This window comes from Podarcis gaigeae (genome assembly GCF_964106915.1).
Source record: "Podarcis gaigeae genome assembly, chromosome: 1".
NCBI classification, from domain to species: Eukaryota; Metazoa; Chordata; class Lepidosauria; order Squamata; family Lacertidae; genus Podarcis; species Podarcis gaigeae.
The window spans coordinates 77,764,792-77,791,840 of NC_139678.1; the positions used below are offsets into that span (position 1 = coordinate 77,764,792).

General features: G+C 43.6%; 1 protein-coding gene across 2 annotated transcripts; it reads right to left on the reverse strand.

Moving 5' to 3' along the window:
• Positions 1 to 70: 70 nt before the first annotated feature.
• Positions 71 to 27,049, reverse strand: PHRF1 (PHD and ring finger domains 1). 2 transcript variants are annotated; one of them, XM_083756084.1, is made up of 18 exons: positions 26,826 to 27,049; positions 24,248 to 24,362; positions 22,815 to 22,928; positions 21,847 to 22,079; positions 21,080 to 21,163; positions 19,832 to 19,953; positions 18,738 to 18,838; positions 18,045 to 18,211; positions 17,750 to 17,879; positions 16,200 to 16,324; positions 15,691 to 15,878; positions 15,233 to 15,352; positions 9,085 to 9,239; positions 5,565 to 8,327; positions 4,592 to 4,668; positions 3,508 to 3,768; positions 1,282 to 1,410; positions 71 to 1,078 (listed from the first exon to the last, which is right to left on the reverse strand). In XM_083756084.1, exons 2-18 carry the CDS (start codon positions 24,336 to 24,338, stop codon positions 941 to 943), a joined length of 4,998 nt encoding a protein of 1,665 aa, XP_083612210.1. In that variant the 5' UTR covers positions 24,339 to 24,362; positions 26,826 to 27,049; the 3' UTR covers positions 71 to 940. The 2 variants fall into 2 exon arrangements, with proteins under 2 accessions (XP_083612210.1, XP_083612209.1); XM_083756083.1 differs by having other exon boundaries at positions 18,045 to 18,217; positions 26,826 to 27,035.

Below are 27,049 nucleotides of genomic sequence, written 5' to 3' on the forward strand. Positions count from 1 at the left end.
CCCCAGTCTCTGTACTTAACTAATAAATACTAATAATGATACCACAACCAAAGAACCACTATGAACCACAAACAATTCAAAATAACTTTATAAACTGTCACATTTCTCCTTTGTACATCCTTTTTGCTGCATACCTCAGGTTTGTTATTGAAAGTCTGCAAATGGTGCTTCTCTGCCTCCACTCCCCCCACCCTCCCTGTTCAGTGAAAGGCAGCTTGTTGATTGCAAAACTACTCAAAACCAGCCTTCAGCACATTATTCACAAGAGCTTCAACATAGTTCAAATCCCCTTCCACCAATTTCCACCCCCGCCCTTTCAAAATGAAGTTCCTCATTTGAGATATTTCAACAAAATGGGAAATGAATGCCAACTCTGGAGCAGTGTTTTCAGGAGTGGATTTAGAAAGGGTAGCAAACGTCTGCAACTCCCATAAGACAGAGCGAGTCAAAGTTTATCACAGAATAGGCTAGAAACACTGTGGTTCAAGTATTAAACCAAATTTCTGAGAAATCGCTAAAGAATCCACATTTCTGATAAATAAGAAGACAGTGGGAGCAAGTATACATTGCTGTACACTGCATATAAAAGTGTCTGTTTTAAACTAGAAAGACAGGTGCAGAGACCAAAGGGGGGGGCAATCAAAGCCATGAAAATTGATAGTGTGTCCTCTCCCCAACACACACATACTTTTCTTTGCCCAGCTACTCCACAAGCTGAGTGGGATCTGCTGACATTTGGCTCTTGAACTGCAGTCCAATCCATGCCCATCCCTGTGTGAGAATGGGTCACCCTGCAGGAAGGCCCGACCACGTTCGGCTGCTGAGTGGGGAGGGGTGTCTTGCAACATGCAATTGCATTATCCCTGCTTTCCTCTGCAGAAGAAGAAAATCCTTGGCTAGAAAAGCCTCCACTTGTTTCATCTTTGGGGCTTGGCCTTTTTCAGTTCCCTGTTTCAAGGGGCTCTTCTTCAGCGTCAGCCTTCTTGTGTTTCCTTATATGTTTGTACTTCTCAACATAAGCCTTCACAAGATTAGCCACTTTCACCGGGTTAATTTCACCACTTTTGCTGTGGCAGATCTAGGAAAGGTAAAAGGGGATTGAGTTAGTTTCTGTGAACCTAGCATTAAGTCACCCTGCCTTTTTTTGACTTCAAATTCACTACCTGAAAGAGAAGGAAAGTCTTGTGCCAGCAGCTAATATTCAGTTTACAGAGCATGACTTAAATGGGGCTTTTCACAGCCATTTGCCTAAGTTTAAAATAAGATATTCCCTCTCGTTACCTTTTGCACCGCCTTCCGAAGAATATCTTTGTATTCCTCCTTAGTGATTTCCCTCTTCTGGTAAAAGGGCTTAATTGCGAGTTTCACTTCTTCCACAGCCCTCTCTTGCATGTGAAGTTTCTTCATGTACTATAAAGGGCAAAAAAAGCAGTTAACCAAAAAGCTGCCTGCAAGTAGGGTTTTCAAACTAAGTTATCAGAGCAGTGGTTTTTAAATTACAGGAGGAAGATATGCTGCTTCCCCTGTGGCAGTCCTAGTTGTGATGAAATGGGGGTTGGGGATCAAGTGGGATATTCAGACATCGTATTATTTCAGGTCTCCTCAGGAAGTACAACAGGTTCAGGGAAAGCCTATTAATAAACTGCACTGTTAATTTACTGAATGCCTTGCTACAAATTACAGTGACTGTGAATAGCTTAGACCAGGTATCTTCAACCTTTTCAAATCCAGAACCCGCTTTTAACCGAAGCATACATTTAGGGACCAATTTCTTGATCTTCAACCATATATTTGCATGTTTATAGTGCTCCTGTTGCAACCCACCTAGGATCCGGCTAGGACCCACTAGCTGAACCAGTGTCTTAGGTGTATCTAAAAAGCATCAGACACATTCATAAAGGACAGGTCTATCAACAAAATAGTTTAATGTTTCACCAAAATAGTTAAATGCTCAGTGGTGATTTACTTCTAGCAACCAAGGGTTGGGGACAGCTCTCTCCATGAAGCATCTGTTGACTGTTCTGAAAAACTAGATGGTCTGATGCAGCAGAAGAATTCTTAGATTTTATGGGAGAGATCCTATGCAGTTTGAGAGTTGATGTTGTGCAAGCAGTAGCACAAGAGGTAGTAAACAAAGCTTAAATGTCACCAAGTAGAATAGTAGTTGCACTAAGACAGGCACTGGACTTGGCTGTTGTGCTGTGCTAAGAATGGGGCTCCCACGAGCGCAATGGCTGTTGTGCGAGTGTGCTGCTCCATTTGGGTTTTGCCCATGAGTTCAACTTCATCATCTTAGCGAGCCATCTACCGTATTTTTCACCCCATAAGACGCACTTTTTCCCCTCCAAAAATGAAGGGGAAATCTGGGTGCGTCCTATGGGGCGAATGCAGGCTTTCGCTGAAGCTTGGAGAGCGAGAGGGGTGGGTGCGCACTGACCCCTCTCGCTCTCCAGGCTTCAGGAAGACATCCGCAGCCTGGGCAGCCCTGGAGAAGGTCAGGCAGGGATGTCTAGGCTGCGGATAGCAGCCTGCTTCCTGGAGCGTTGGGTGCCCTGAAAGCAGAGCGCCCGGCGCTTCGGGAGCGCATCCGCAGCCTGGGCAGCCCTGCAGGAGGTCCAGCAGGGCTGTCTAGGCTGCGGATAGCAGCCTGCTTCCTGGAGCGTCGGGCGCCCTGAAAGCAGAGCGCCCGGCGCTTCGGGAGCACATCCGTAGCCCAGGCAGCCCTGCAGGAGGTCCAGCAGGGCTGTCTAGGCTGCGGATAGCAGCCTGCTTCCCGGAGCGTCGGGCGCCCTGAAAGCAGAGCGCCCGGCGCTTCAGGAGCGCATCCGCAGCCCGGGCAGCCCTGCAGGAGGTCCGGCAGGGATGTCAAGGCTGCGGATAGCAGCCTGCTTCCCGGAGCGTCGGGCGCCCTGAAAGCAGAGCGCCCTGCACGCCGGACAGACATCCGCAGCGTGGGGAGCCCTGCAGGGGTTCCCCGCAGGGCTCCCCACGCTGCGGATAGCAGCCTGCCGCCGGGCGGGCGGAGCACCCTGAAGCAGAGCGCCCCGCGCGCCGGACAGATAGCAGCCTGCCTCCCGGCGGGTGGGGCGCCCTGAAGCAGAGCGCCCCGCGCGCCGGACAGACAACCGCAGCGTGGGGAACCCTGCGGGAAACCCCTGCAGGACTCCCCACGCTGCGGATAGCAGCCTGCCTCCCGGCGGGTGGGGCGCCCTGAAGCAGAGCGCCCCACGCGCTGGACAGACATCCGCAGCATGGGGAGCCCTGCAGGGGTTCCCCGCAGGGCTCCCCACGCTGCGGATAGCAGCCTGCCGCCTGAGGCAGACATCGGCCAGCCCCACAAGCTCAGGGAGGTGCAGCGCCCTTCCTCGACCTGGTTTGGTTTCCCCGACCTGCTTTTGGGGGGGAAATAAAGGGGGGGAAATTTCCTTTATTTCCCCCCTAAAAAACTAGGTGCGTCCTATGGGACGGAGCGTCCTATGGGACGAAAAATACGGTACCTCCACTCACCTCCTCATTTTTTGATTTATCCACAGGGGACTTAGGTGCTTTGACTTTCTCCTCTGTATCTCCTGTGGAAGCTGCCTGAATTCCTGGTTCTGAAGCTGTTGCCAGATTGCCAGGCTCCGGAGTCAATCCTTGTCCCGCCACACAGCTAAGCAGAGGGAGACTCCCCTGCATGATGAACTGGACGGTGGGCTGACTAACAGGCGCATAGGGGGGCAGACTCGAGGGCAGTGGTGCTGTTAGAGGCAGGTTTTGGTTGTAAACCTGAAAAGAAAAGAAAAGGATCACAGACCACTTCTCATATCACAACATGTTCTCTACTTCTGAATGCCACTGAATACCAGTTGCCAGGAATCACAGGAGAGGACAATACTGGTGGGGCAGGTCCTGTTTTTAGGCTTCCCTGGCTGGCTACAGGGAGAAAAGGATGCTGTACTCACTGGAACACTGGCCTGATCCATCAGACTATTCTTATGTTCTGAACAAATGAGGGTGGGGATATGATCCATAGGGATTACAAGAACAGCTTTCATTTAAAGGGACACATATATTACTTTCTGCTTATTCTAAAAGGGAAAAGTTTGTTTTAAATTGTTGTAACCTATCCTGGGATCTTAGGGGGAAAGGAGGGTAATATATTAAGATAATACTGGGCTCACATCAGCCCCACTGGTGAGCAGTGGGTGGTCTTCAATAAGCATGTTTGTATGCAGTCTAATAGCTGGTTTTAAGATGTCTTTAAAAAACCCACACATATTTAATAAGCTATTGGAAATTAGAAATCACAAGCCCATTGCAAAGCAGCAGGACACAGTTTCAATTTTTAAGTAGGGGAATGCCAAAGTCAGAAAAATTATTGCAGTACATGGGCTGAATGAAATGTACTACATGTGGGTGGGGGGGGGGGAGGAGGAAGAAGACTGTTCCACAATGAAGTCAAGTTGGGGGCACAAGTTTAGAGATGGAGTGGAATGGCCTCCCATGACACTTGTCTTAAGGTGTGGGAACCAACCTGAGAGGAATCTAGATCAGGAAACATAGGCTCAGGAATCATATAATTGGTTGGAGGAGGCTCAGTTAACTGCACCTGATTTAATGTCTGGGTCAAATCCTCTGCTTTCCAGACCCCTTCTTTCGTTCTCTGCTGTTTGCAGAATGGCACCCCTGAAAGATCCCCAGGAAGAAAAGCATATCAGAACAAAACATCTAGACGATCACAGCAGATAAAAACACTTCAAGTTATCAAACTTCATGACAACCTCAGAAGAATTCAGTACAGATGGTTTAACAAGCTTCCCCAACTTCTTAAAATGAGATTTTAGTCTGCAAGCACAAACATGTCTCTAAGTTCCTAGAAATACCTAGCAAAGCTGAATTCATAGCTTAAAGCTCCTTAAAATTGGCACAATTAGTTTATGAAGTGTGATCCAGGATGAGGGTGGAAGAGTTATGCTTGTTTATAAGTTAGTTATGTTTTTAGGATGCACATACCCATGTTATATTCTTCAAACCACACATGTAACAAGTGTAACAAGAGGAATCAAGTCTCTCTTTAAATAACTCTAGCTGCTTTAGAAAGTTTTAAAGAATTCCCTGCAGTACTAAACACTGCTTAAGTACACATGCATATATGCTAGAGAGAACTCCATGGCTTACTTAACAAAAACAAGCAGTGTCTGCTATTACATAAGAAATGGTAAACCATAGTTTAAGCTTCCTCTCCAACCCCCCCAAAAAATCTTGCTTTGGAATTCTGCTTTCTGGGAAAGAGAAAACCAGTTTGCCAGGTTAGAGGTAATGGCAAAATGGATTGCCACCAAAAAAAGGCAATGTCAGAGGGCATGAAGGAAGGAGAGAGCATGCAAGGTGAACGTAAGTGCCAAACTACAGCGAAACTGCACCCCTTATTTTTAACATAACCTGAGGCTCTCATTTAGTGGGACCAATCCAACCTTGAACCATGACAAACAACTACATTCCGTCTCACTTCTAATGAGAAAAGTAGCTCCTATACTCATTGCATCGACTTTTGCCATTTTGAAGATTTACCAGGCACTTACTTGCTGCTTTGTCTGCAGTCCCTGCATCACTTTCTTCCTCTTGAAGATTCCACGTAACTCTTTTCACTGGTGCTTTAGATTTCAACACAGGACCTTGAGCTACTGCTTCCGGTTCATGTTTATTTACATCAGTGGCATTCTCACCCAATGTAAGGCCCCCGCCTTTAGCCTCTGTTGGCGTTTTGATTTCAGGCAAAACTTTAATTGGCATTGGCTCGTCATGCTCCTGTACAAGTTCCTCCTTCACTGGAAGACAGTCTGATAAAAACGGGCACACATCATCAATATATTCGTTTCTAGCTTCAGTTTCTTCCAGTTGCTCACTACTTTGGCTAGCAAGTCCTGGTGACTCATAGCCTGCTGCCAATTCCTTCCCAGTGGAAGAATCTATAGTGTCAGGTAGCACTCCAGAACTTGCAGACTCTGCCTGAGAAGTTATTACAGTTACAAGTTTCTTGCAGATTTGCTCCTTTACAATGGCCTCTTCTAAATCAACTTTCATTGCTATCTCTTTTGGAGGGCTCTCCTGTACAGGCATCAGGTCTAGATGAACATTCAGTGATTCTTGTGTTGAATCTTCCAAGTCTTGGGTCCAAGGAGGAGCATGATCAAGAGAACTGCCCAGGTTATCATCTGAGGATTTCTGGCCTTTCTGGTCCTTCTCTTGAAGAGGTAGCATTGGCATCTCTTTCGGCTTATGTTTCCTTTCTTTGGAGTGTGACCTAGGTTGCAGTTGTTTCTCCCTAGACTTAGGCCCTTTGGACTCCCGGGGTCTTGATGGTGAGGATGACCTTGATCTCCTCTTTCGCTTCTCCCGGGATCTAGATCTAGATCTCTTTCTCTCTCGGGACCTTGAGGTTCTCTCCTTCTTGTACCTGTCATGGCTTCGCTCTCTTCTGTGCTTCTTTTTCTTCATTCTCTCAGCACTGTTTGATGGGGAACATTCCCTCCCCCTTCCTCTAGTGGCAGAGTGCTTTTTCTTTTTCCGACTTTCATACAACTCAAAAGAAGAGTTGCCTGGACTACCAGATCGTGATCTAGATCTCTTGTGTTCTTTTGCCCAGGAGCTTTTTGCCCTTTTGTCTTTCGTCTTATCCTTTGCTTTCTTTTTCTTCAATCGCTCATAACTACTGGAGCGGTCACTTGAAGAATGCCGAGTCTTTGATTTAGTCCTGTGGCTTTTGCTGTATTTTTCTTCAATGGAGCGAGAAGTAGATCTGGAGCTTCTATCTCTTGAACACGTTCTTGATCTAGATCTTGATCGTGTGCTTTTGTAGTCTTTTGTAGCTGCCTTTTTTCTTTTTAATGTGTTCTGGCTTCGAGAACTGGAATTTGATGGGGATCTTGAAAAAGATCGCTTTTCCGTTTGCTCATTTTTGGGTAATATCTGTAGACTGTTTTCTCTTACGGAACTGTCCACCTCAATTTTCGCTCTAGCCTTACCTAGGTCATCTTCAAAAACTACCCTAGGACCATTCTCATCCTCCTCATTTAAGTGCTCTACATCTGTGACTTGCTTGATGGCAGAGGATGTACAGGGTAGACTTGACAATTCCTCCTCCTCAGCTTTCTCTTGTTCTGCGTCAGATACCTGCTCCACAAGCCTCTCCTTTATCATATCATCATGAGACTCTGTGTTACTTGATGGCACATCTGATGATTCGGCCCCTGATCCAAATACATTTTCCAGTGTGTAAGGGGTAATGCGGCGCACTGTTTGGAATGTCTGGACTTTTGGACTCGCTATGGATATTGTTCTGGTGATATTAGCAAGGGGCAATCTTTCCGGACTGCTATTTGTTGAGCTTGAATCAGAGCCTGTTGGATCAAAAGGATCATATATTTCACTTTTGACTGGTTTAGTCTTTTTCAGCGAAAAGAGGGGCGACGGATTCTCCTTTTGCTGTACTTTATTGTCCACAGGCCGGAAAGTATTGCAAAACCCAGGATTAGACAGTCTGCTGGAATGTCCCACATTTCCAGGGATGTTGATTTTAAAGCTCTCAAATGATGAGCTTCCAACGTTCCCCCTTGAAGGAGGAAAGGTGCAACTGGCATGGGCAGCAGCAGAGCCTCCACTTGTGTGCGCTTGTCTCTGAGGAGCACGCGACTTGCTGCTCTCCATTTTACTATCACCAGCTGGTTGGTTTGTACTCCCTTTGCCAGTCAACTGTGTTACACAGGAGCTGGGAATATCACTGTTTCGGTCACTGGCCGGCTGCAATCCCAAATGTCCACTAGTCGATTCCTTTTTAATCTTTGGTATCCTGGGGAGTTCAGAGATATCAAGCCTTTTAGGGGACAATTTCAGAGGCTGCCGCACAGGTACGGGTTTTGAGAGTGAACTCGAGTTATTGGACAATAATTTAGAAGATACAGAAAGAGGAGCCCCAGGCAGTTTAGAGCCTCCATTAAATCTGAATACTTCACCCAGTTTGGGGCCACATCTATTCAGATTTGCTAAACTCTGAGCCTGAACAGACCTTGGAGTCATTGAGTATTCAAATCTAATGGGAGCCCTTCCAGATGTAATCTGCAATGGATTCACTGCTTTGTTTGCTAGGCTTAGTGAAGAAGAGGACAAGGCGCAAGTATTTGAGACAGCAGATTTGGAGTTCGAATTCAGTTGTGAAGAAACCAAAGATTCAGCAGCAGAGCTGCCACTAACTGGAGTCCCCAGTTGGGAAGCCCCCTGCTGGGCACTTTCCTCCAAGCCTTCCTCCACTCTTGAATTGCTTGCTGAATTGTCATGCAGCAATGAGACTGAAAGAGACACGAGAAAAACCCATGAAAGTTTTCCCACTCATTTGCTTGTACTATTCTATACCGACAATAACATCCCATAATTTTAATATGAAGTAAACACGGGACAACAGAATTGGGGTTTTAGCAACTAATTAACACTATGCAAGTGAACTGTCAGCTGTGCCAGCTAGCACAATTTCCAGTATGACAGTAAGTTACACCTCCAAGTGTCAACACTTAAAAAATAAAAGGGTTGGTCATTGCACCCTAAGCTCTCTCATACTAATTCCGTATAACCTCTGATCACTTACATATATTGCTTACCAAATCAAATGTGGGCAATCAATTGGTCTATTTTATGAAATTCAGATTAATGTGATACATTCTAGAAAGCACAACAGCAGTACAATGTCAATAGTCCTATACTGTTCTCTTCTATTGCTGTGTTTTGACAAATAAACAAAATACTGATATGTCCTGATTTTGTAGCTCAGTTGGTTAGAGCGTGCTGCTGATAATGCGAAGGTTGCAGGTTCGATCACCGTAAGGGACAGTTGCATATTCCTGTAGTGCAGGAGGTTGGACTAGATAATCCTCAGGGTCCCTTCCAACTCTATGATTCTATGATACTCTATGAATAACTCTGGCTACCAATTCAAGACATACTATTACAGGCTGCAACATGGCATTTGCTTGCCTGCTGCTTGCAAGGATTATAAAGTGCTTGTGCGCATAACATGCTAACAAACTTCAGATCAGTCTAACTAAGCATTACCTGCTTTCTTTGCTGTCAACGATCCATCTCTATTAATGACGACGTCAGAACCACTCATCATAAGGAGGCTCTGTCCAGTCAGGATGCTCCCCAACAGGTCGGGCACAGGGGCTGGACCAGCTTCTGGCTCAGGTGTCAAGGCAGGAACACTCCTCCTATAAATTACACAAGGCATGCCTTCTGATTTCACACTATACAGAACTATACTGGTTACATCATAAGGAACAAAGGATCTTTGACATCCTATTAATATAGGTTTGAGAATGTAGCACATCTCCACAAACCTGAGGCAGCTACATAGGTTAAAGATGAGCCATCCCCAACCAGTCCTATTGCTACCAGTGTTTTCAGAAGAAACAGCCTACCTTGAGTTGATGGCATACAAAATAACTACAGCTAGTGGGATAAGAAAATAAATGGCCAAGTATTATTTTCTTTATAGAGGGCTGAAAATACTATGAAAAGCCTTGCTATTGGGGGTGGGGGTGGGGCGGAAACCCGGTAATATGCAGAGTTGTCTGTACTCCACAATCCAATGCAAGTGTAGAAAACCTGCAGAATCTCATTCTCATTTCGTTTAATGTTTGCACCCACTTTTCCTTCCAAAAATGAAGCCTGAAACAGCTAATATAATGAAACACATATAATATGGAAACCAAAGCAATATAAAAAATGCTGCAATAATTGTTTTCAATCCAATACTTGTCCACAGCTGGATAAGCTATGTGAACATTTACCAAGACCAGGGAGGGGGTGGGTGTTCCAACTGGTATTTCTGAAACCCAGAACCTTCAGATAACACAACATTTGTAGTACCATCTTGGCTTTCTGCCTACTACACACTTATAACATTCTCTAAGTCTGAGACAGCAAGAAAGAACATGGAGCACAATCCAGTCATAAGTTGAGCACTTGTTGATTTCAACTGGAGAACGGAACGCGTGCTTAAGAGTGCAATCCTCTGCAAATCTACTCAGAAGTAAGGCCAACTGAGTTCAATGGCATTTGCTCTCAGGTTAAGAGCATATAGAAATGGAGCCTAAATCTGCTCCACCAAAACCCAATGGCCTTAAAATGTTTTAGTCTGGCCCATCCATACCAGTGGGCAGCTGCAGTTTTGTTTTGTTTTGAATCATTTTGGTCCTGTGCACTGTGTATAAGCAGCCTGCTCAGCCTGTGTAAGTCTTTTGCAGCAGCAGTGTTTCTTTGCTTTGCTGCAGCCTAACAGATTCTTCCTGCTGCTCTTGAAGCAGTTCTTTCTTTTTTAAAAAAGCAAATTATAACAGCTTTCAATTATCCAAATGAACACAATAAAAACACCCCATCTCACCCACATTTTTATTTAAAGAGATACGAGTAGCAAAGAAATAAAGGAAAAACTCAGTGTATAGAACAAACTTCATTAGTGAAACAACTCAGCCGACCTCTGCCAAATAAAAGGTGAGTTTTATTCACACCTCTGCTTTGATACTGTGAGCTTGAGCTTTCCGCCTGCCTACTGCAAAACACGGGAGTTAAAAGAAGAGCCCCTAGTATTTCAGGTATCAGTGTCTTTGCACCCAAGAAGCTCACTAAACTCAACCATCTCATTAGAAGGTGCCCCAAAATTACAAAATGGGACTCCAAACCAGAAGACTGGAGGAAAACAATGCAGACATTCCATAAAAAAAGAAGTGAGACAAATAAGATGCTCCACTGATGTTTTGAAATGGCTCCAAAACATGTACCTCTTGTGGATTCCTAGATCCATAACTCCTTCTTCTTAGCCAAGGCCACATCTGAGAGAAAAGCTAGCTGCCTCTACACTCAACCTGCTTTGCAGCTGAGCTAACAGGCTTCACACCTATTGCAGAACCATTAACTCTGCCTGCAACTCCACACATACTAATCCTACAAACACTTACTCTCAAATAACACCAATGTTACAGAATAAGCAGAAGGACTTCTAGTCACTCTTGCTTTTCACAGTAAGCATTCTATACATCACACTTCCCTCCCATTGTTACTTTTAAAATCAAGGGCATTGTGCAATTGTCAAGAATGTGGAGAGCTAAGAAATACTGATCTAAAATATATGGAGTCACTATATATCATGCATTTAAAATGCGGCAAAGCAGTGTAACTATACCAAGTGTTGCCTGCATAATATGGAAATACGCCCACTGCTATAAGCCAAGCAGGTATAACCAGATCTGGCTGCAATTGTTCATGCTTTAGAATGCACACTGACCTGGGAGGAAGGCCTACTGAACTCAGTGAGGCTTACTTATGCGTAAGTTGCATAGGAATTCACAACTGGTCACCTCCAGGTTGGCTTACTATAATGTGCTTTTTAATGAGGCTGCTTTTGAAGACAGTTCAGACACTTCAGTTTGTCCAGAATACTGTTGCTAGGATGCTGGATGATGCAAGCCAAGTGCAGCATACCACTTGCACCTTACACTTTCTGCACTGGTTATCAATTCATTAGGATATTTATAAACCACTAGAGATCCCCGCACCACAATAATGATATAAAATAAAAACTAAATAAGTAAGAACAAATAAAGCAGTTCTAAACAACAACAAAAGACTGCCTTCTGGAAAAGCCTGTGATTTTTTTTAAAAAAAAGGTTTTTATTAAGGTTTTAAAAAGGAGTTGTATGCATTTCAACTGCAACGGGCAGCATGCTGCACAGGGCAGCTGCTACTGCATTGAAAGATTAAGTCTAAGCTGACATGAAACCAAGTTCTGATGCATGAGGTTCTACTATGTGGGCACCCATAGACAGTGCTTTTTCTTTTTTTAAGGAAAAAAATGGTGCTGGGACTAAGTTGTTACAGTAAGTGCTGCACTTTAACATTTTTTTATGGGGGGCGGTTAAGGTGCCAGTACTGTGTATCCTTGAGTCTCCCCAGAAATAAAGCACTGCCCATAGATCACCTTAGTCAACAGATAGGTATATAGGGAAGTAAGGCAATCCCTCACTTATCAGTTGTTGGCTTTTGACCTTGAAAACTCTAAACAAGCTCAAATCATAGTACATGAAGAATCACTGTTGCCCATATGAATTTTCTAGTAGAACATCTACTGAAGCCCTGCCCTGAACTCTTCTGTTAGGGAGGGGTTTTCTGGGATAGTGCCAAGAATATACAATGCCCTGCCAAAGGAAATATGTCCAGCCTATTACTGCTTTTCAAAGAGTAGTGGAGGCACATTGTCCAGCAAGATTTTTTAGGCCCACTTAAAAAAAAAAATCTGACTGTTTTCAATGGAGTTTTTTTATTGTTTACTTTTAAAATTGATGATAGCTATACTGTTTAATATATTGCTTTAAATTCCGTTGTGGTGTTGCCACCATGATCACTTCTTAGAAAGGCAAGATAGATACACAGTACTGAAATAAATAAAAAATATTAATATATTAAGTGTCCAAACTGGAATGGCCATAGCATCAGACATACATCTAAAATATGCTTTTGGTATTCCCCAGGAGCCTTATCCTGAATACACACACACAAACACCCCTTAAGCTAAGTGCTCTGAAAAGTCCAAACTGCTGCAACAAGCTACTTCCCATTTTGGAACTCCAATTTGCTTTTGCCTTACCTGTAATAACTCACCTGGAACTTGCCTTCTTTGGAAGCAAACATTTGGCTGCATTCCTGCTCTTTTGTAGATTCTCCCCTAATTCTCAATGAGCTTTGGCCCTCTTTGGCTCTAGAAAGAACATCTGTGATTTCGGCTTACGCTTTGGCTCCTAATAAAAAGGAAGCAGAAAGCTCCCTAAACCTTAAAGCATTTTTTAAAAATTTGACAGGCATGGATCCACAAGACAGAAGCTTCAGTTTTGGTAGTCTCTTGGGGAGAGGAGCAGGAATCCAGTCAAATGACCCTGTTCAAATCTGAAGTAAGGAAAATGATTCTTTTTCCTCTCAGAAAACTTAGTATGCAAACCTTGAGCTATCTCTCGGCCTAACCTTCCTCACAGGGTCATTGAGATAACAAAATGGGGCCAGGGAGAGAACCACTAAGCAACTTAGTAGTAATGAATTAATAACAAAACTAACGAAAGCGAAAAGAAATGAAACTGCTTTACATAACTGTCTCAAAAGAGCCCACAGAATTTGTGAATCATGAAATATGTCATCCATACACCCCTTCTGATGCAGTGAACAGACCCCTACGAACCATCATTTATATCGTGAACCAAAACAGACATGTGAACACAAGACAAAACAGCTGCTTCTTATCATGCTTAGTTGTAGTCTGAGTCTTCAGCCTCAGGGACAAAGCCAGGCACCAAGTTCCCATGATGCTGCCTCCCTCACTTCCTCAAAATCCACCTTTTCAAAATCCCATTCCTCAAGTCTCCATTCCCTATTGTAACTGAGCCCAATTTCATATTCTTCCCCTCTGTACCCCCGGCCTCCATCAACCCCCTTGTACCATTTTCTAGCACAACAAACTGTAAGCCCTTTGGGGCAGGGATTGGTTCCCTCATTCTTTCTAACACACCATGTAAATTTAATTTTCTTAAAGCAACAACCACAACCGAAAACAGGGCTGTGATAAAGCAGGGCTGTGATAACCTCCACCCAACGCCAAAGAAAACCCTCCAGATTACCCATGTTGAAAATCCCCTAATATTTGTCCTATTCCGTTTGTTGTCTTCCCCTTTTTCTGCTTACTCACACATTTACTCCTCCTTGCTTGGCAAATTTCCCAGTCGCCCACCCTTTCCCTCCAGTTTGTTTAGGGCTCTCCGCTCCCAACTGCAAGAGAACCTCCCAGCTCCAACATTCCACCTCATGCCCCAGTTAAAGGGAAACTGCCTCAAAACACTCTACCAGCTGGCAGATGCCTGATCTGAACTGGACATTGGGCATCCTTGAACAAAACAGACCAAAACAGGGTTCCCAGGTACTCAGCACTGTAGGCAGCAGCAATGTTAGCATGCCAAGGATCAGTAGCCCAGGACTGCATGAACCTGGCAGCCTAAGGGCTCCTTTAGAAACACATCGCTGAACATGTGGAACACTGCATGGGTAAGCTTGCTGGGCATTTTATTATTATTATTATTATTATTATTATTATTATTATTATTATTATTATTATTTTAGCATGTTTCCAAAATGAGGCCTGAATAAGCAGGGAATGGGGATAAGCATGCAGTAAGGCATTCTTCGCACAGGAGGCAAGCTCAATGGAGAGCCTCTCTCGTTAGCCCTCTCCCGTGACGGAAGCAGCAGGGATGTCTCACTGGAATAAAGGACAGCGAGAGACTCCACCCACAAGCAAATATTTCCTTCTCCACCACTACAAAAAAAATCAGGGTGAGCTAACAGTCTAAAGAAGGAATATGGATGTGCTATGTGTGAAGAAACAATTGGGCAGATGGTGCTTTTCCCTTTCCCACTCTCAGCTTCCTCCCTCAAATTTGATGACAATTTGATCTCAAGAATATGCTTGCTTAGGATTTCACGGTGGCCAGCGGAATCTCCCGCTCCCCTAATTTGACAATTTCCGACTAATTTTAGGGGTGTTTCATAAGCTTTCCTAAGAATTCCAGAGTCTTGAGTGACATTTGTTATCAAATGCTTCCCTTCCACCTGTCTGGTGGAATGAGAGAATCAAACTAGTGGGAATGAGTGTATGAGTGTGTTTGTTTGAGTGAGTGAGAGAGAGAGAGAGAGAGAGGGAGAGAGAGATGGAATATTTAGAGGTATATGGTTGCTATTTCTAATTGCTCACTGAGAGTCATCACCTTAGTAATTTTAGGAATAGTGACCTATTCAGCAAACTGAGAACTGAAAGGAAAAGATTGTAGCTTCTTCAAGCCACCTACAACTAAGACAGGATTTGAACTGTCTTTCTATCTGTCGTGGATGCTTTAGCAAAGATTCCTGCATTGCAGGGGTTTGGCCTAGATGACCCTTAGGGTCACTTCCAACTGTACAATCTTATGATTCTCCACATATACACATATGACACACACTATGCTATGGTCTGTAGCACTGAGCATGAATCCTTGAAGACTGAAGAAAGGGCTTGAGGTTTCAACGCAGTGTGCAAAACAGGAGAGACCACAGACTAGAAGAGAACTTTGTGCACCTCACTTCTCTTGCTGCTGTGTTGTATAATAAAGCAACATGTGGCTGGCCTTACCCAGGAAGCCCCATAGCGACTGGTCGAGCGACAGGACGATGTGATCTTAGTGCTGATTGAGAAAGACCTCTTCTTTTGTTGCTCACAGGTGAGGCTGAATTTACAGGAAGCTCTTCATTGCTAGGAGAGAGAAAATTTTGAAGATCACAACCAACTTCCATCTTATCTGAGCTTTGCCTATTTTCTTAAATGAAATATTCAAACTGAGAAGATCAAATTCTGTCTTCTGGTATACTATAGTTTATATACTATACTATAGTTTCTGAAATAGCAGTGAACATGGGTTAAGGAACATATAGAGTAGGCAGACTTAAAAGATTAGCTTCAACCTGAATAAGCTTTATAATCTAATTTGGATTTAGCCCCATTTTTCTTCTTTCCTGCCTATCACAGAAAAAGTCTCCATGTATTTCTGAACTGCAGTTCTTTGTTTCCTTCCCATTTGTCATATTTCATACCTGTTATAAGGATCCAGTTCAAAAGGATCTCCAAACACAGAGAGAGAGGCTGCTCCAATATCTGCTCTCATAAGGCCAAGAGAGGGTTCCATTGGTTTGTACATGGAAGGGATTGAAATGCCACGTACAGGCTTGCCAAGACGAAGGGTTTTTGCGATTCGGGAACGAGATGTCAGCTCAGTTTTCACCTGGGTAGAAGGAGAGCAGGTTAACTTTATGCTCAGAACAGGATTCCCACCAAACACTATGAAAATAGAAAACATGACTACATATCACAGAAATATGAGGGGTTGCATTCTCTACTCTGAAACCCTCTTAAAGGGGATCATAGAAAGTAGGTGAAAACCTTGGCCAGTAGGCCCGGAGACTGTCTGAGTATATGAAATAAAGTAATAATTACTCCTAAATAAATAATGCTGTATTACAAGAAAATTGTAACAATGCTCTATTACAAGAAAAGCATAAACAATAGAAAAATTTCTGCATTGGTGAAAAATCCAGGAGCATACTTTTATTTTTTTTCCCTTCCTCCGCCTTGCTCGGCGTTTGCGTCTCTTAATCCAAGTTCCAGCACTCTTTTTTCCAGCAGATGACTTGGTATGAGGTTTTTTACCTGCCGATTTCTTTCTCCGCCCTGTATTAGGTAAAATATAGAAAGATTTTGGAGTTGGAGATCAGCAAATACAGGCTCTAACCTGAATCACTTCTGCAATCTGCATGCTAAATACAATACGTTCGCAAAAGGAAAAGAAACACGTGTCAGAAACACCACAGCCTAAATTTAAAAAGACATGCCCTTCAGGAGAGAATAAATGGAGAGTATTCCAGAGGTGTTCACTCTCTGTTGACCTCTCATTTTCTGTGGCTTCAACAAACTGGGATTAAGTCAGATGGCCCTGCCGACACTGGTCAGGTTCATATGTCATGGAAAGCCATAGTCTAAAACAAACTAGTATTTATCACGAATAAGCAAAATGATTGTGCTCTCTGCTGCTTTGCACCACCTTTTTTCTCAAGCTGGGAAAAACAAGCCACCACACTTGGCTTTGGTTACACAAGAACCAGTGCTTGTGGTTTCTCTCCGACCAAACCATGAGCAAGTCAAGGTTTGTTCTTGACCTACAGCTTATTTAGAGGGTCACCAACCACAAGCACTGGTTTCACATCTAAAACTAGGTCAGCCACTCTGTGGTCTGTTTCCTATCTCCAGGTGGGGTGAAGGGAAGCAGGCACAACCGAGCAGCACACTGCTCGCTCACAGCAAACCATAGCTTATTTCAGACTATTTTTTGCTTTTATGTGTGAACAAAGCCACTGTAAAGCCACCAGAGGTTACAGACCATATGAAACTAATGGCTGGTCACTTGAATGCCTGGAGCATGTCTGGTGCAAGACCCTCCAACCCTGGCACATCTGAGGGTCCATAAAATGGCTAGTTACCTCACCAAAAGAAAATCTGTAAGGCGTTACTATGTCAAAACAAACATTTGAATCAATCCACCAGGTTCAAGTGCAGCTGCCAACTGAATATTCATTAATATGCCACACACTTGGTAGCGGCTCTGTTTTTCCCTAGAGTTATTGACAGCTACATAGGGCCTGCTGCACCCACATGAACCAGGCCATACACTTCAATCTTCAGAGAAGGCTCTGCTGCGTGTTCTGCCTTTCTTAGCTGCCTGCTGGTTTTATTGGTGCTGCTCATATTCTGGGCCTTTTGATTGTTGTTTTACGCTTGTTTATTTTGTTTAGCTGCCATGGAGGCTTCACTGTGGAGGCTAAAAGGAGGCACAGAAAGAGTTTACCAATAAATAAATGAAATCCACTGACAGCTTGAGTATTGAAACAGTTAGTGATGTCATACTGGGGGAAGCCAGGGAGACAAAGGTTCAAATCCACTGTGAGCCATGAAGCACACATGGTGATTCCTGTGCCTATCATACAGCTTCACCCTAACCTACCTCACAGAATTATTTTAAGATGAAAGGGTGGAAAGAGAGCTGTGTAAACCTCATAAAAAATTAACTAAGAACTATCACCACCATTCTTAGCAAATTACCTCCTCTTCGTTTTTTCTTGGTTGTAGTTCGAGGAGCCAGTGGTCTCTGATACACAGCTGTGCTCAGCCCTGCTGCGACTGCATCAATGGTTTCATCAAGAAGGGAAGACATAAGGTATCTTGGTACATGCTAAAAATCAAGATGGGAAATCACAATTGTTGATTTACTACAAAATTAAGGAAGTAGAAAAGCCGCCCCCGCCCCAAGCCCAGATTTCTTCCTAAATCAAACTGTCTCTTTGCTACAATTAGGAGCTTTCTCCACTCAAAATCCTCCCCTCAGAATGTGCAGTACCTGAATTCGCTGTGCAGTTGTTATGCGATTCCTGTTCACTGTTGCCCGCACACGCTCACTCTGACGTGTTCTGGCTATAGCTCGAGTTCGGACACTGGGACGTAGTCGACTGGTGGTAGGGACGACATCAGCTATGAGGGAAGCAACTTCCTCTTCACTCACATGATCTGTTTCTTAAAACAAGATCAGTTGTCAGCTGTGTTTCAACCAGCACCTGAACACCTTTCTAGAGACCTAAATCCAGGCATTCTGCTAAGCCTCCAGAACAAAACTGGCAAGGGTTCTGGAAAAAAAGAAAGCTCCTTAAATCCCTTTGCTTTAGAATTCCCCATGGACAGTGCAATGTTTTCCCTTCCAAGGCAACTACCAGATCCAAACACCAGTTTAGATAAAGAGACGGTTATGGAGCAATTTACTGTTCACACCAATGCAATGGTGTGGCTGACTCTAGGTGTAACAGGCTTGTACAATGGACATCAACATTAGCTGAAGAGGTAGTGAGATAAAAATGTTGTTTTGTTACCAGTTTTTAACACTGAATGAGTTTTCCTTCAATTAGAGCAATATTGATTGGTTTATATGGGAAAATCCTATCTCAATAAAAGTCATGTTGCATAAGCTGTGGGAAAGTCCTGTTTTCTTGAAAAACAGCTCTCTACAATACAAAGCTAAGCTACTAAAGAAAATACTTGCCAGCGTCAACAGATACAGCATTTGCTGGTGCACATGGTGGGCAGAACCATTCATCGACAGGTATCTCACTCAACGGAGGATTAAGGCATTCCATGTGGTATCTTTTAAAAAGAAAGAAAGTGTAACATGTTCTTACAGAGCAAGAGGGTGCAAAGCATGTAATATGTAGCTGGCCAGACAAACATGTTTTTTTCTCTAAGATGATACATGCAGGAGCTTCCTAACAACAGTAGCGCAGGCACTTGTAGAGACATATATAATTCTTTTGAGTGCAAAGGAAGTTCTGCAACTCTTTGAAACCTCCTCATCTCACAAGCCTGGCTGCTTATACAAATCTTCAATCATAGCATGGCTCCAAGTACCTCATGGTTCTAGAATAGCACAGCATAGGACATACATTATGATTGCTCCTATGGAGGTATCTCCCAAACAAGGCCAACTTGTGCCCTATGTTGTATTCATTGACCTTCTTCTATCCTCTTCTTATAGGCTTTGAGCGGTTCCTTCATCTAGGCACATTAAGGACCACCTCCCACTTAGCTTTAAGTAATGGGCACCTAAATAACAAAAATCCCTAGAGAAAACAAAGCAGGTTTTCTTTTGAGCCTACAATAACAAAAATTCATTTTTCTTTTATAGCACGTAAATATCTGGTGGCTGTTTTCACACCTTAAATTGTTTTATAATTTATTATTGCACACTCTGTTTTTATGGTATAAGCTACCTTATCTCAGTACTGAAGGGGAAAAAACCCTACATTTTCAAGTTCTGCCTAAGAAAAATGAAGATCTTCTAGCAACAATGATTTGCTAGCATTCCCCCCTGCAAGACGAAAAAAGGCAGCATACTCGTCAAACATGTCAACCTAGCGGGGTAGAGGGGGTGGTGAGAAGAAGAAATTATGCTATATATTTTTGTGTTTTTATATTGTGAACTGCCCTGTGATCTTCAGATGAAGGGTGGTATAGAAAATTAATAACATAAAATACAGGCAGCATACAAGAGAAAGAAGCATCTACAGGCCTAATATAGTGTGAAAGCATCAGGCAAAAGTAGCATACCCAAGGAGGGTTTTTAAAGGCAGAACTCCTTACCCATGATCACAGCCATCGCACAGCAACAGGCGATCTTCTCGGTCGCTTCGGCCACACACTTCACAAAAGGTAGGGTCCTCCTCCAGATTATCCTCCTCAGATTTTGCATTCTCAACAGGAATCTGAGCAAAGTTGCACATTTTTAGGAAGTTTTACACTATCATGTTAATAGCTACACTAAGCATAGCCACTATTGCAAACTCAATAGTGTTTGCACCTGGCCAAGCACCAGTCAACTTCATTATCCGCTTTAGTGCAATGGGGCACAACATTCCTGTTCCCCTATGCTCTCTACATAAAAGCATGCTTCACTGGTATTTCACCTGCAATACAAGCCACAATGTTCTTAGGCAAGGACTAGAAGACCCATCCCACAGAAAGCCACCATAAAGAGAGCACACACGGATTGGGCTGTGTATAGAAAGGCCCTTCTACGCATACACATATAAGCCAGATCTCTAAGTGACAGCTGTAGCCTACCCAAAAAACATTACAGTGGTGCCCTGCAAGACGAATGCCTCGCAAGACGGAAAACCTGCTAGACGAAAGGGTTTTCCGTTTTGGAGGCGCTTCGCAAAACGAATTTCCCTATGGGCTTGCTTCGCAAGACGAAAATGTCTTGCGAGTTATTCCGACTTTTTCTCCCTTCTCCCCCCCCTTTTTCTAAGCCGCTAAGCCGCTTATCAGATGATCTGCTAAGCCGCTAAGCCGCTAAAAGCCGCTAAGCCGCTAATAGCGCTAATCCGCTAAGCCGTCAATGGGCTTGCTTCGCAAGACGAAAATGTCTTGCGAGTTTTTTCGACTTTTTCCCACTTTCCCCCCTTTTTCTAAGCCGCTAAGCCGCTTATCAGCTGATCCACTAAGCCAAATAGCCGCTAAAAGCCGTTAACCCGCTAATAGCGCTAATCCGCTAAGCCGTCAATGGGCTTGCTTCGCCAGACGAAAAAACCGCTAGACGAAGAGACTCGCGGAACGGATTAATTTCGTCTTGCGAGGCACCACTGTACTTCTGAAAATCAGTGTTGGAAAAATTGCATATTCCAAAACCACAACCATTCATTCAAGTGAGCAATTCCCATCAACAGTGCCATTAAGGAAAGGTTTCAAAGCTTTAGGATGGTATCCAGGAAGGGAAAAATTGCTATGAATTACGAGTTGAAGGAGAAAGCGGACACAAAAAGTTTTACAAAAACTGCATGAAACATGGATTCTGAGTTTTAACTTTTCTTAAGTCAATGGAAAACCTACTTTCTTCAATATTTCTCCACCCAGGTGCACTCGAACACAGATAGACTTAAAAAGTTTGCGATCTACTGGACAAGAGTTGGCATTCTGCAAAAAGAAGTAGGGGATGTGTTATTTATTTGATTTCTTACCCGCCATTTACCATAAAGTACCAGAAAGGGTACAACAATAAAATATGCAATTATAAAACAATGAAAACAGCTAAAAATGAAAAATAAAAGTAATTAAAACAGTCCATACATAAAACCATTAAAAACAATACTAAGGTAAGGGGACCGCAGCAAGCACAATTTTTAGCTAAGGTAAGCCAAAATCTGCCAGATTATGCCAGAGTAGCAATTTTGGTTTTTATATTACCCAAATAACAAGACTGAGAGCAACTAATATTATTGGTATTATAGAAAAAGAGAACAAGGTAATGAACGCATGCACTTTTTAAGGTCTACTGGGTTCACATTATTACTGCAAAAACTAAATGAAGGTTGGGCTCTAGTAGTTCAGGATAATAACTAAAATGCATAATGGTAGATTCTACTGGTCTAGTTCTTCTTAGCCAGTGACTGTAAATCTGCATTATAACTTGATCCCATACAATGAATCTCTACAAAAATCACAAAGCATTTTGCACAGGATGATCTGAAAATTGCCTCAGGTCTGGTATTATTTTTATCAGGTCACATCAAATTATACTGCTTATTGCCTTTGCAAAAAAAATGTAAACAAACTGAGTAAGATAAATTATGCAACAAATTTCTCTAAAGAGTTCTTACTTTAGACCACTCGACTATACAATCCAAGCAGAAGTAATGGGCACAGTTTTCAGGCGTTCCAACAGCCTGGTCCCTGAATGTGTTGAGGCATATTGGGCAGTTTTCAGCATCTTCATCAGAGGAAGAAAGAAAGCCTCCATTAAGTTGCGGCTTTGCTTTAACCAAATGTGCTGATTGCGTAGCAGCCATTTCCATTTCCTCCTCCTCCTCTTCTTCCTCCTCCTCCTCCGAGTCTTACAAAACAATGAAATAATTCCTTAGTATTTATTTCCACATAATGCATTTTGGATTGAAGTGCCCTATGATCCTGAAGAGAAACAACAGTCAAATAGATTCCTGGAAGACCAGGAACCAGCACTCTACAGCTATCCCATCTATTTCCATGATTCAACACCAGTGGGCGCACAGTAGCCCAATGCTATATTAAAATTTCAGTTAACTAGCTGTCATCATATGTATGGCTTGCTTGATAGGAAAAACTGGTCTCACTGGTCCAGCTCTGCGCTCTCCTCTAGTGATTTTACCTGTCCTTGAATTGTGACAATACTGCTTGCTTGGATAAAAGAATGGCACACAATCACTTAGGAAACACACACCACTGGTATGCAAACCCCGGGAGAAAGCTGCCCACTAGGTAATGTGGCCTTCTGGCTGAAAAGGGTTCCCTGCACCTGGATCAAAATGTTGAGATTGAAGACCAGGGTATTCAAATTCCTGCTCACCCACAAAGCGGATGATTTCAGTCTAGGTTGTTATAACCATTCCACTCACATAGAGCATTAATGCTGCTTGAGATCTTTGGAAGAATGGAGAGATAAATATGCTAATGACGGTTTACATTCTATCTCATCGCATCTCATGTGTGAACCATGGCCCAACATGCTATGTCCAGTTAAATAGCTGCTGGAGACAACTTGATTCCATAAAATAGTAATGATCATAACATTGAGCTGTTTTTTTATCATCACCTTCTAGATCTTCATCTTCACCTTCTTCATCCTCTTCACCTCCATCTTCATCAGTATCACCTTCCTCCTCACTGCCCGTGTCATCAGAGTCCCCACTATTTCCATCACTGCTTTCTTTTGAACAAGAGGAACATAAGAGGGACAGAAAAGGGAAGAACATGAGTGCTCAGGGCCAACTATCATGTAAGGCAAAGAAAAAGCAAAGTCTTTACAAAAAAATCCAACCACCCATTAACATGTAGTACTGATGGTATTGTGCGCACCATTCCATATATCGTACGATTGTGGGGTTGTGCGTACCATTCCATATATCGGAAGTGTTTATCTCTTGCCAACATCAAGTAACTACATCTCCACCACCAGGGAGGGACTCATGAAGAAAATAATAGGCAGTAGTAGTGGCCAGTCCCCCTTATAGGAGTTTGTATTAGGAGCTATCCAAGACCATTGGTATTTAGTTTCTGTTTGCATATTACATATGCACACACAAAACTGTATAATCAGTAAATCTATACAAAAACATGGCATTGGTATCAGAAACAAAATTATTCTGAGAGTCTATCTCTATTTTTATTTTCCAACCAGAAAAGAATAGATTTCTAGTTCTCATGGCTGAAAATGTGTGTTCAGTGAGCTGCGAAATCTCAAAAACAAAAAGGAAGGGTGTGAGCAGGACTTCAAGCAAACAGGGACTGAAGCGTCATTGGCTGCATATTGTTTATCATCCCTCCACCATGCATAGCTGAAACAAAATAAAAGGCCAAACAAAGTGTGTAACATTAACAAATTCACATAGTTATTCTTATCAGGGTATTTGGTTTTCTAAGGAAAAAAAGATAGCTGTTGTTCCCTTACTTCCTCTGCTAAAAAAACCCCAATAGTTGTATTGCACCACACACTAACATGCATGAGAGTTTTAACGGCTAATGCTTGCAATAGCATTTGGCTGTGTAGGGAATTCTAGCCATCAGTGTTAGCTAAATAAGGAGCCATGTATATGAAGCTTCAGATTGCTAAACATAAGAAAATCTGGAATGATGTAAACAGCCTTCCCCAGGTTGGCACCTTGTTGCTGGAGTACAACTCCCACTCTCTTTGCCCAATGGCCATCCTGACTGAGGCTGATGGGAGCTGTAGTCCAAAACATTTGGAGGGCCTCAAGTTAGGGAAGGCAGATGGTTTCTAAAAAAGACCACCAAGTTGCTTTATGTAGAAATGTCTTAACATTTATAGAGTAAAACTGCAAACCTCACTCACATCCAAGTTTGAAGTGACTAGGAAATAAATTATGCCTATGCCTAGAGATGTACAGTTGTGAAGCCATGAAGAATATCTCCAAACACAAAACCACAGACCAGTTTTCTCTTGTAAATGCCTTAAGGTTCAGAAGCTCCAGCAGTTTTAAGAATAAGGCTCCGACTAGTTTCAGTTACCTGCGTCGCTGAAGAGCAGTGCAGTCGTTCTTTTGACTTTGCCTACTGCAGCATTCTTGTTAATGAGCTCGTCCTGACTGTCCTCATCCATTGCAGGGCATCTGGAATTGGCTCCCTAACAAGAAACAAGATTCAAATTGAAGGCAAACTTTTGCAAACGACACAAAATGCTGAATACATTGTTTTTGACTTTGTACGTGCAACCTGGACCATGTCATTCTCTGGGTGACATACAGAAAAAAATTATTATTAGGGAACATTTAAGTTACAGAAAGAGAGAGAGAGGCAGTTAAACAGGGTATATCTTTTGCAGGAGATGTGGGCAACAGTAATAATTTGTATATATTTTTGTGCGACATCATTTCCATGGTGATAGAATGACAGTTGTCAAGATAAAGGTAAAGGGACCCCTGACCATTAGGTCCAATCGTGGCCGACTCTGGGGTTGCGGCGCTCATCTCGCTTTATTGGCCGAGGGAGCCAGCGTACAGCTTCCGGGTCATGTGGCCAGCATGACTGAGCCGCTTCTGGCGAACCAGAGCAGCGCACGGAAACGTCGTTTACCTTCCCTCCGGAGCATTACCTATTTATCTACTTGAACTCTGACGTGCTTTTGAACTGCTAGGTTGGCAGGAGTTGTCAAGATAGTGGGTGTCTAAAGACAGTGAGTAGGGCAGGTCCAGTTTTACCTTGTATGTGACCAGGTCAGTCTTCTTCCACTGATTATTAAAACACTTTACAGACAACTGCACACCTGTAATGTTTTCACCACATATCAACAAGTAGAAGGCATGTCATATTTCCTAACAAGATTGGAGAACCAGTTAGGCAATAAAAATATTCTTCCAAGAAAGTCTCCTGTCCCACAATTGACCACCCCTGCCCCACAATTGAATTGGATTTGAAAACAAATTGATTCTGCCATGCTATCTGAGAGCAAGCCTGGACCTCCAAGTCATGTTTTATCTGCATCTAGGAAAAGACCAATTGCACAGAAATGTTATGCTAATACGTAGAAATATAGGATATTTATTAATCTATAATTAATTTATTTAGTAGGTGCTAATAAATATGAAATAATTTTCCCCACATCAGGCTGCAGTTACTGGAATAAAGCAAGCAATGCTGAATTTTTTAAGGGCTTCACACATGACAAACTCAATCTAGGACAGCTATGAGGATCGGTTCTGTTGGTACAGGAGTCAGTTTTGTACAGTTCGGAAACATTGTTTGTTCCTTTATTGATACTAAGCTTCAACTGGGTTGGACCTCAGCCTAACCCTATATCCAAGACTCCATTAACAGGTTGGAACACATTAACAGTCTATATGAATTGGGGCATGGGTATCTGATGGACCACCTACTTCCACATGAACCGACCCACTTACTCAAGCCCAATAGCACCTGCCTCCAGAGGTCAGAAGGGGTGGCAGACAGAGGCAGCATTTTCTGTTACGGCACCCCATTCATGGAGTGGTCATCAGTTATGGCATGTCACTGATGCAATGCTATCCCTCTGGTCTGGCACTTACACTTTTATCTTTTCCACTGCCGGGCAGACGTTTTTCTTCACCTTTCTTTAAAATAATAATAAAAAAGATTGCCTGAATTGGATTTCACCCTACTGTGCTGAGTTGTTGAGGTATTTTAACCACTATTTTGCTATTTTATTGTTTCAATGTATCTGGGGGTAGCAACACTGAAGGATGAGATTTGTAAAAGTCCTCCAAGCAAACAAAATACATACTTTATACCCGACTAGTCAGCAAACAGTGGTATCAGTCCTTCCCATGTTACCTTTTCCCTCATAGTGTGGTAGTGGCCTAAGGAGCGGCAAATCAAGTACAGTGGTACCTCGGGTTAAGTACTTAATTCGTTCCGGAGGTCCGTTCTTAACCTGAAACTGTTCTTAACCTGAAGCACCACTTTAGCTAATAGGGCCTCCTGCTGCCGCCGCACCACCAGAGCCTGATTTCTGTTCTTATCCTGAAGCAAAGTTCTTAACCCGAGGTTAGCGGAGTGTGTAACCAGAAGTGTATGTAACCTGAAGCGTATGTAACCCGAGGTACCACTGTACACACCAATAAAGCAAAATAAATACAGAAAATAAGTCTTTGGCGAGAATGCCATCAGGTGCAATGCAAGACTGTTGCACCACGCAGAAACGGGCCACTCATTTTTGAATTCTAGTACCGGTACTTATGCCTGGGATGGGGGGGAGGGGCGCTCCAAATATTTTTGGACTTCAGCTCCCAGCTTTCCCACACTACGGGGCCACTGGGAACCCAGTAACAACTGGAAGGCCGCCGGCTCCCCATCCTTGACATAGGCCACCCACCGGACTGGGAAAACAGAAAAGCGGAACGCATCTTAAAATAGAGAAGGAAGCGCGGAATTCTCCAGCGAGCAGCCCAGCGCAGCCGCCTTCCTCGCCCGTCACCGGGTCGTCGGTTCCGGGCAGCGGGTGCCTCTCAAAGACCACCATCCCGGAAATGGGCGCCACCTCCGCTCGCCCAGCCAGGCTCCCTGGTCTGGCCTGGAGGCCCCAAAGGATCCTTCCCTCCCCCCCTCCGCTCACCTGCCAGGAGGGGACCCCACAAGGCTATGTAGACCGGAACAGGAGAGGAATGCGCACGCGCACCGGCTGCTTTTTTACACCCCCCCCCCCCTTTTCCCGCAAAGGAACGCAAAGCGGAGCGCGGGGCAGGGGGAGACAGACGCCGCGTCGCAAAGCAGGACCGCTGTGAAGGCCGAGAACGCCTCCGGAGCCGACCCGGAAGGGAACGCGCAGATGTTCCGGGT

Coding starts and splice junctions, on each gene's coding strand:
- PHRF1 (XM_083756083.1), bottom strand. CDS start 24,338: ATGGATGAGGACAGTCAGGACGAGCTCATTAACAAGAATGCTGCAGTA. Junction 3,769..4,591: donor TGACCCAGACATTAAATCAG/GTGCAGTTAACT, acceptor TTTTCTTTTCAG/GTTTACAACCAAAACCTGCC. Junction 1,411..3,507: donor ATAAATCAAAAAATGAGGAG/GTGAGTGGAGGT, acceptor TGCCCTTTATAG/TACATGAAGAAACTTCACAT.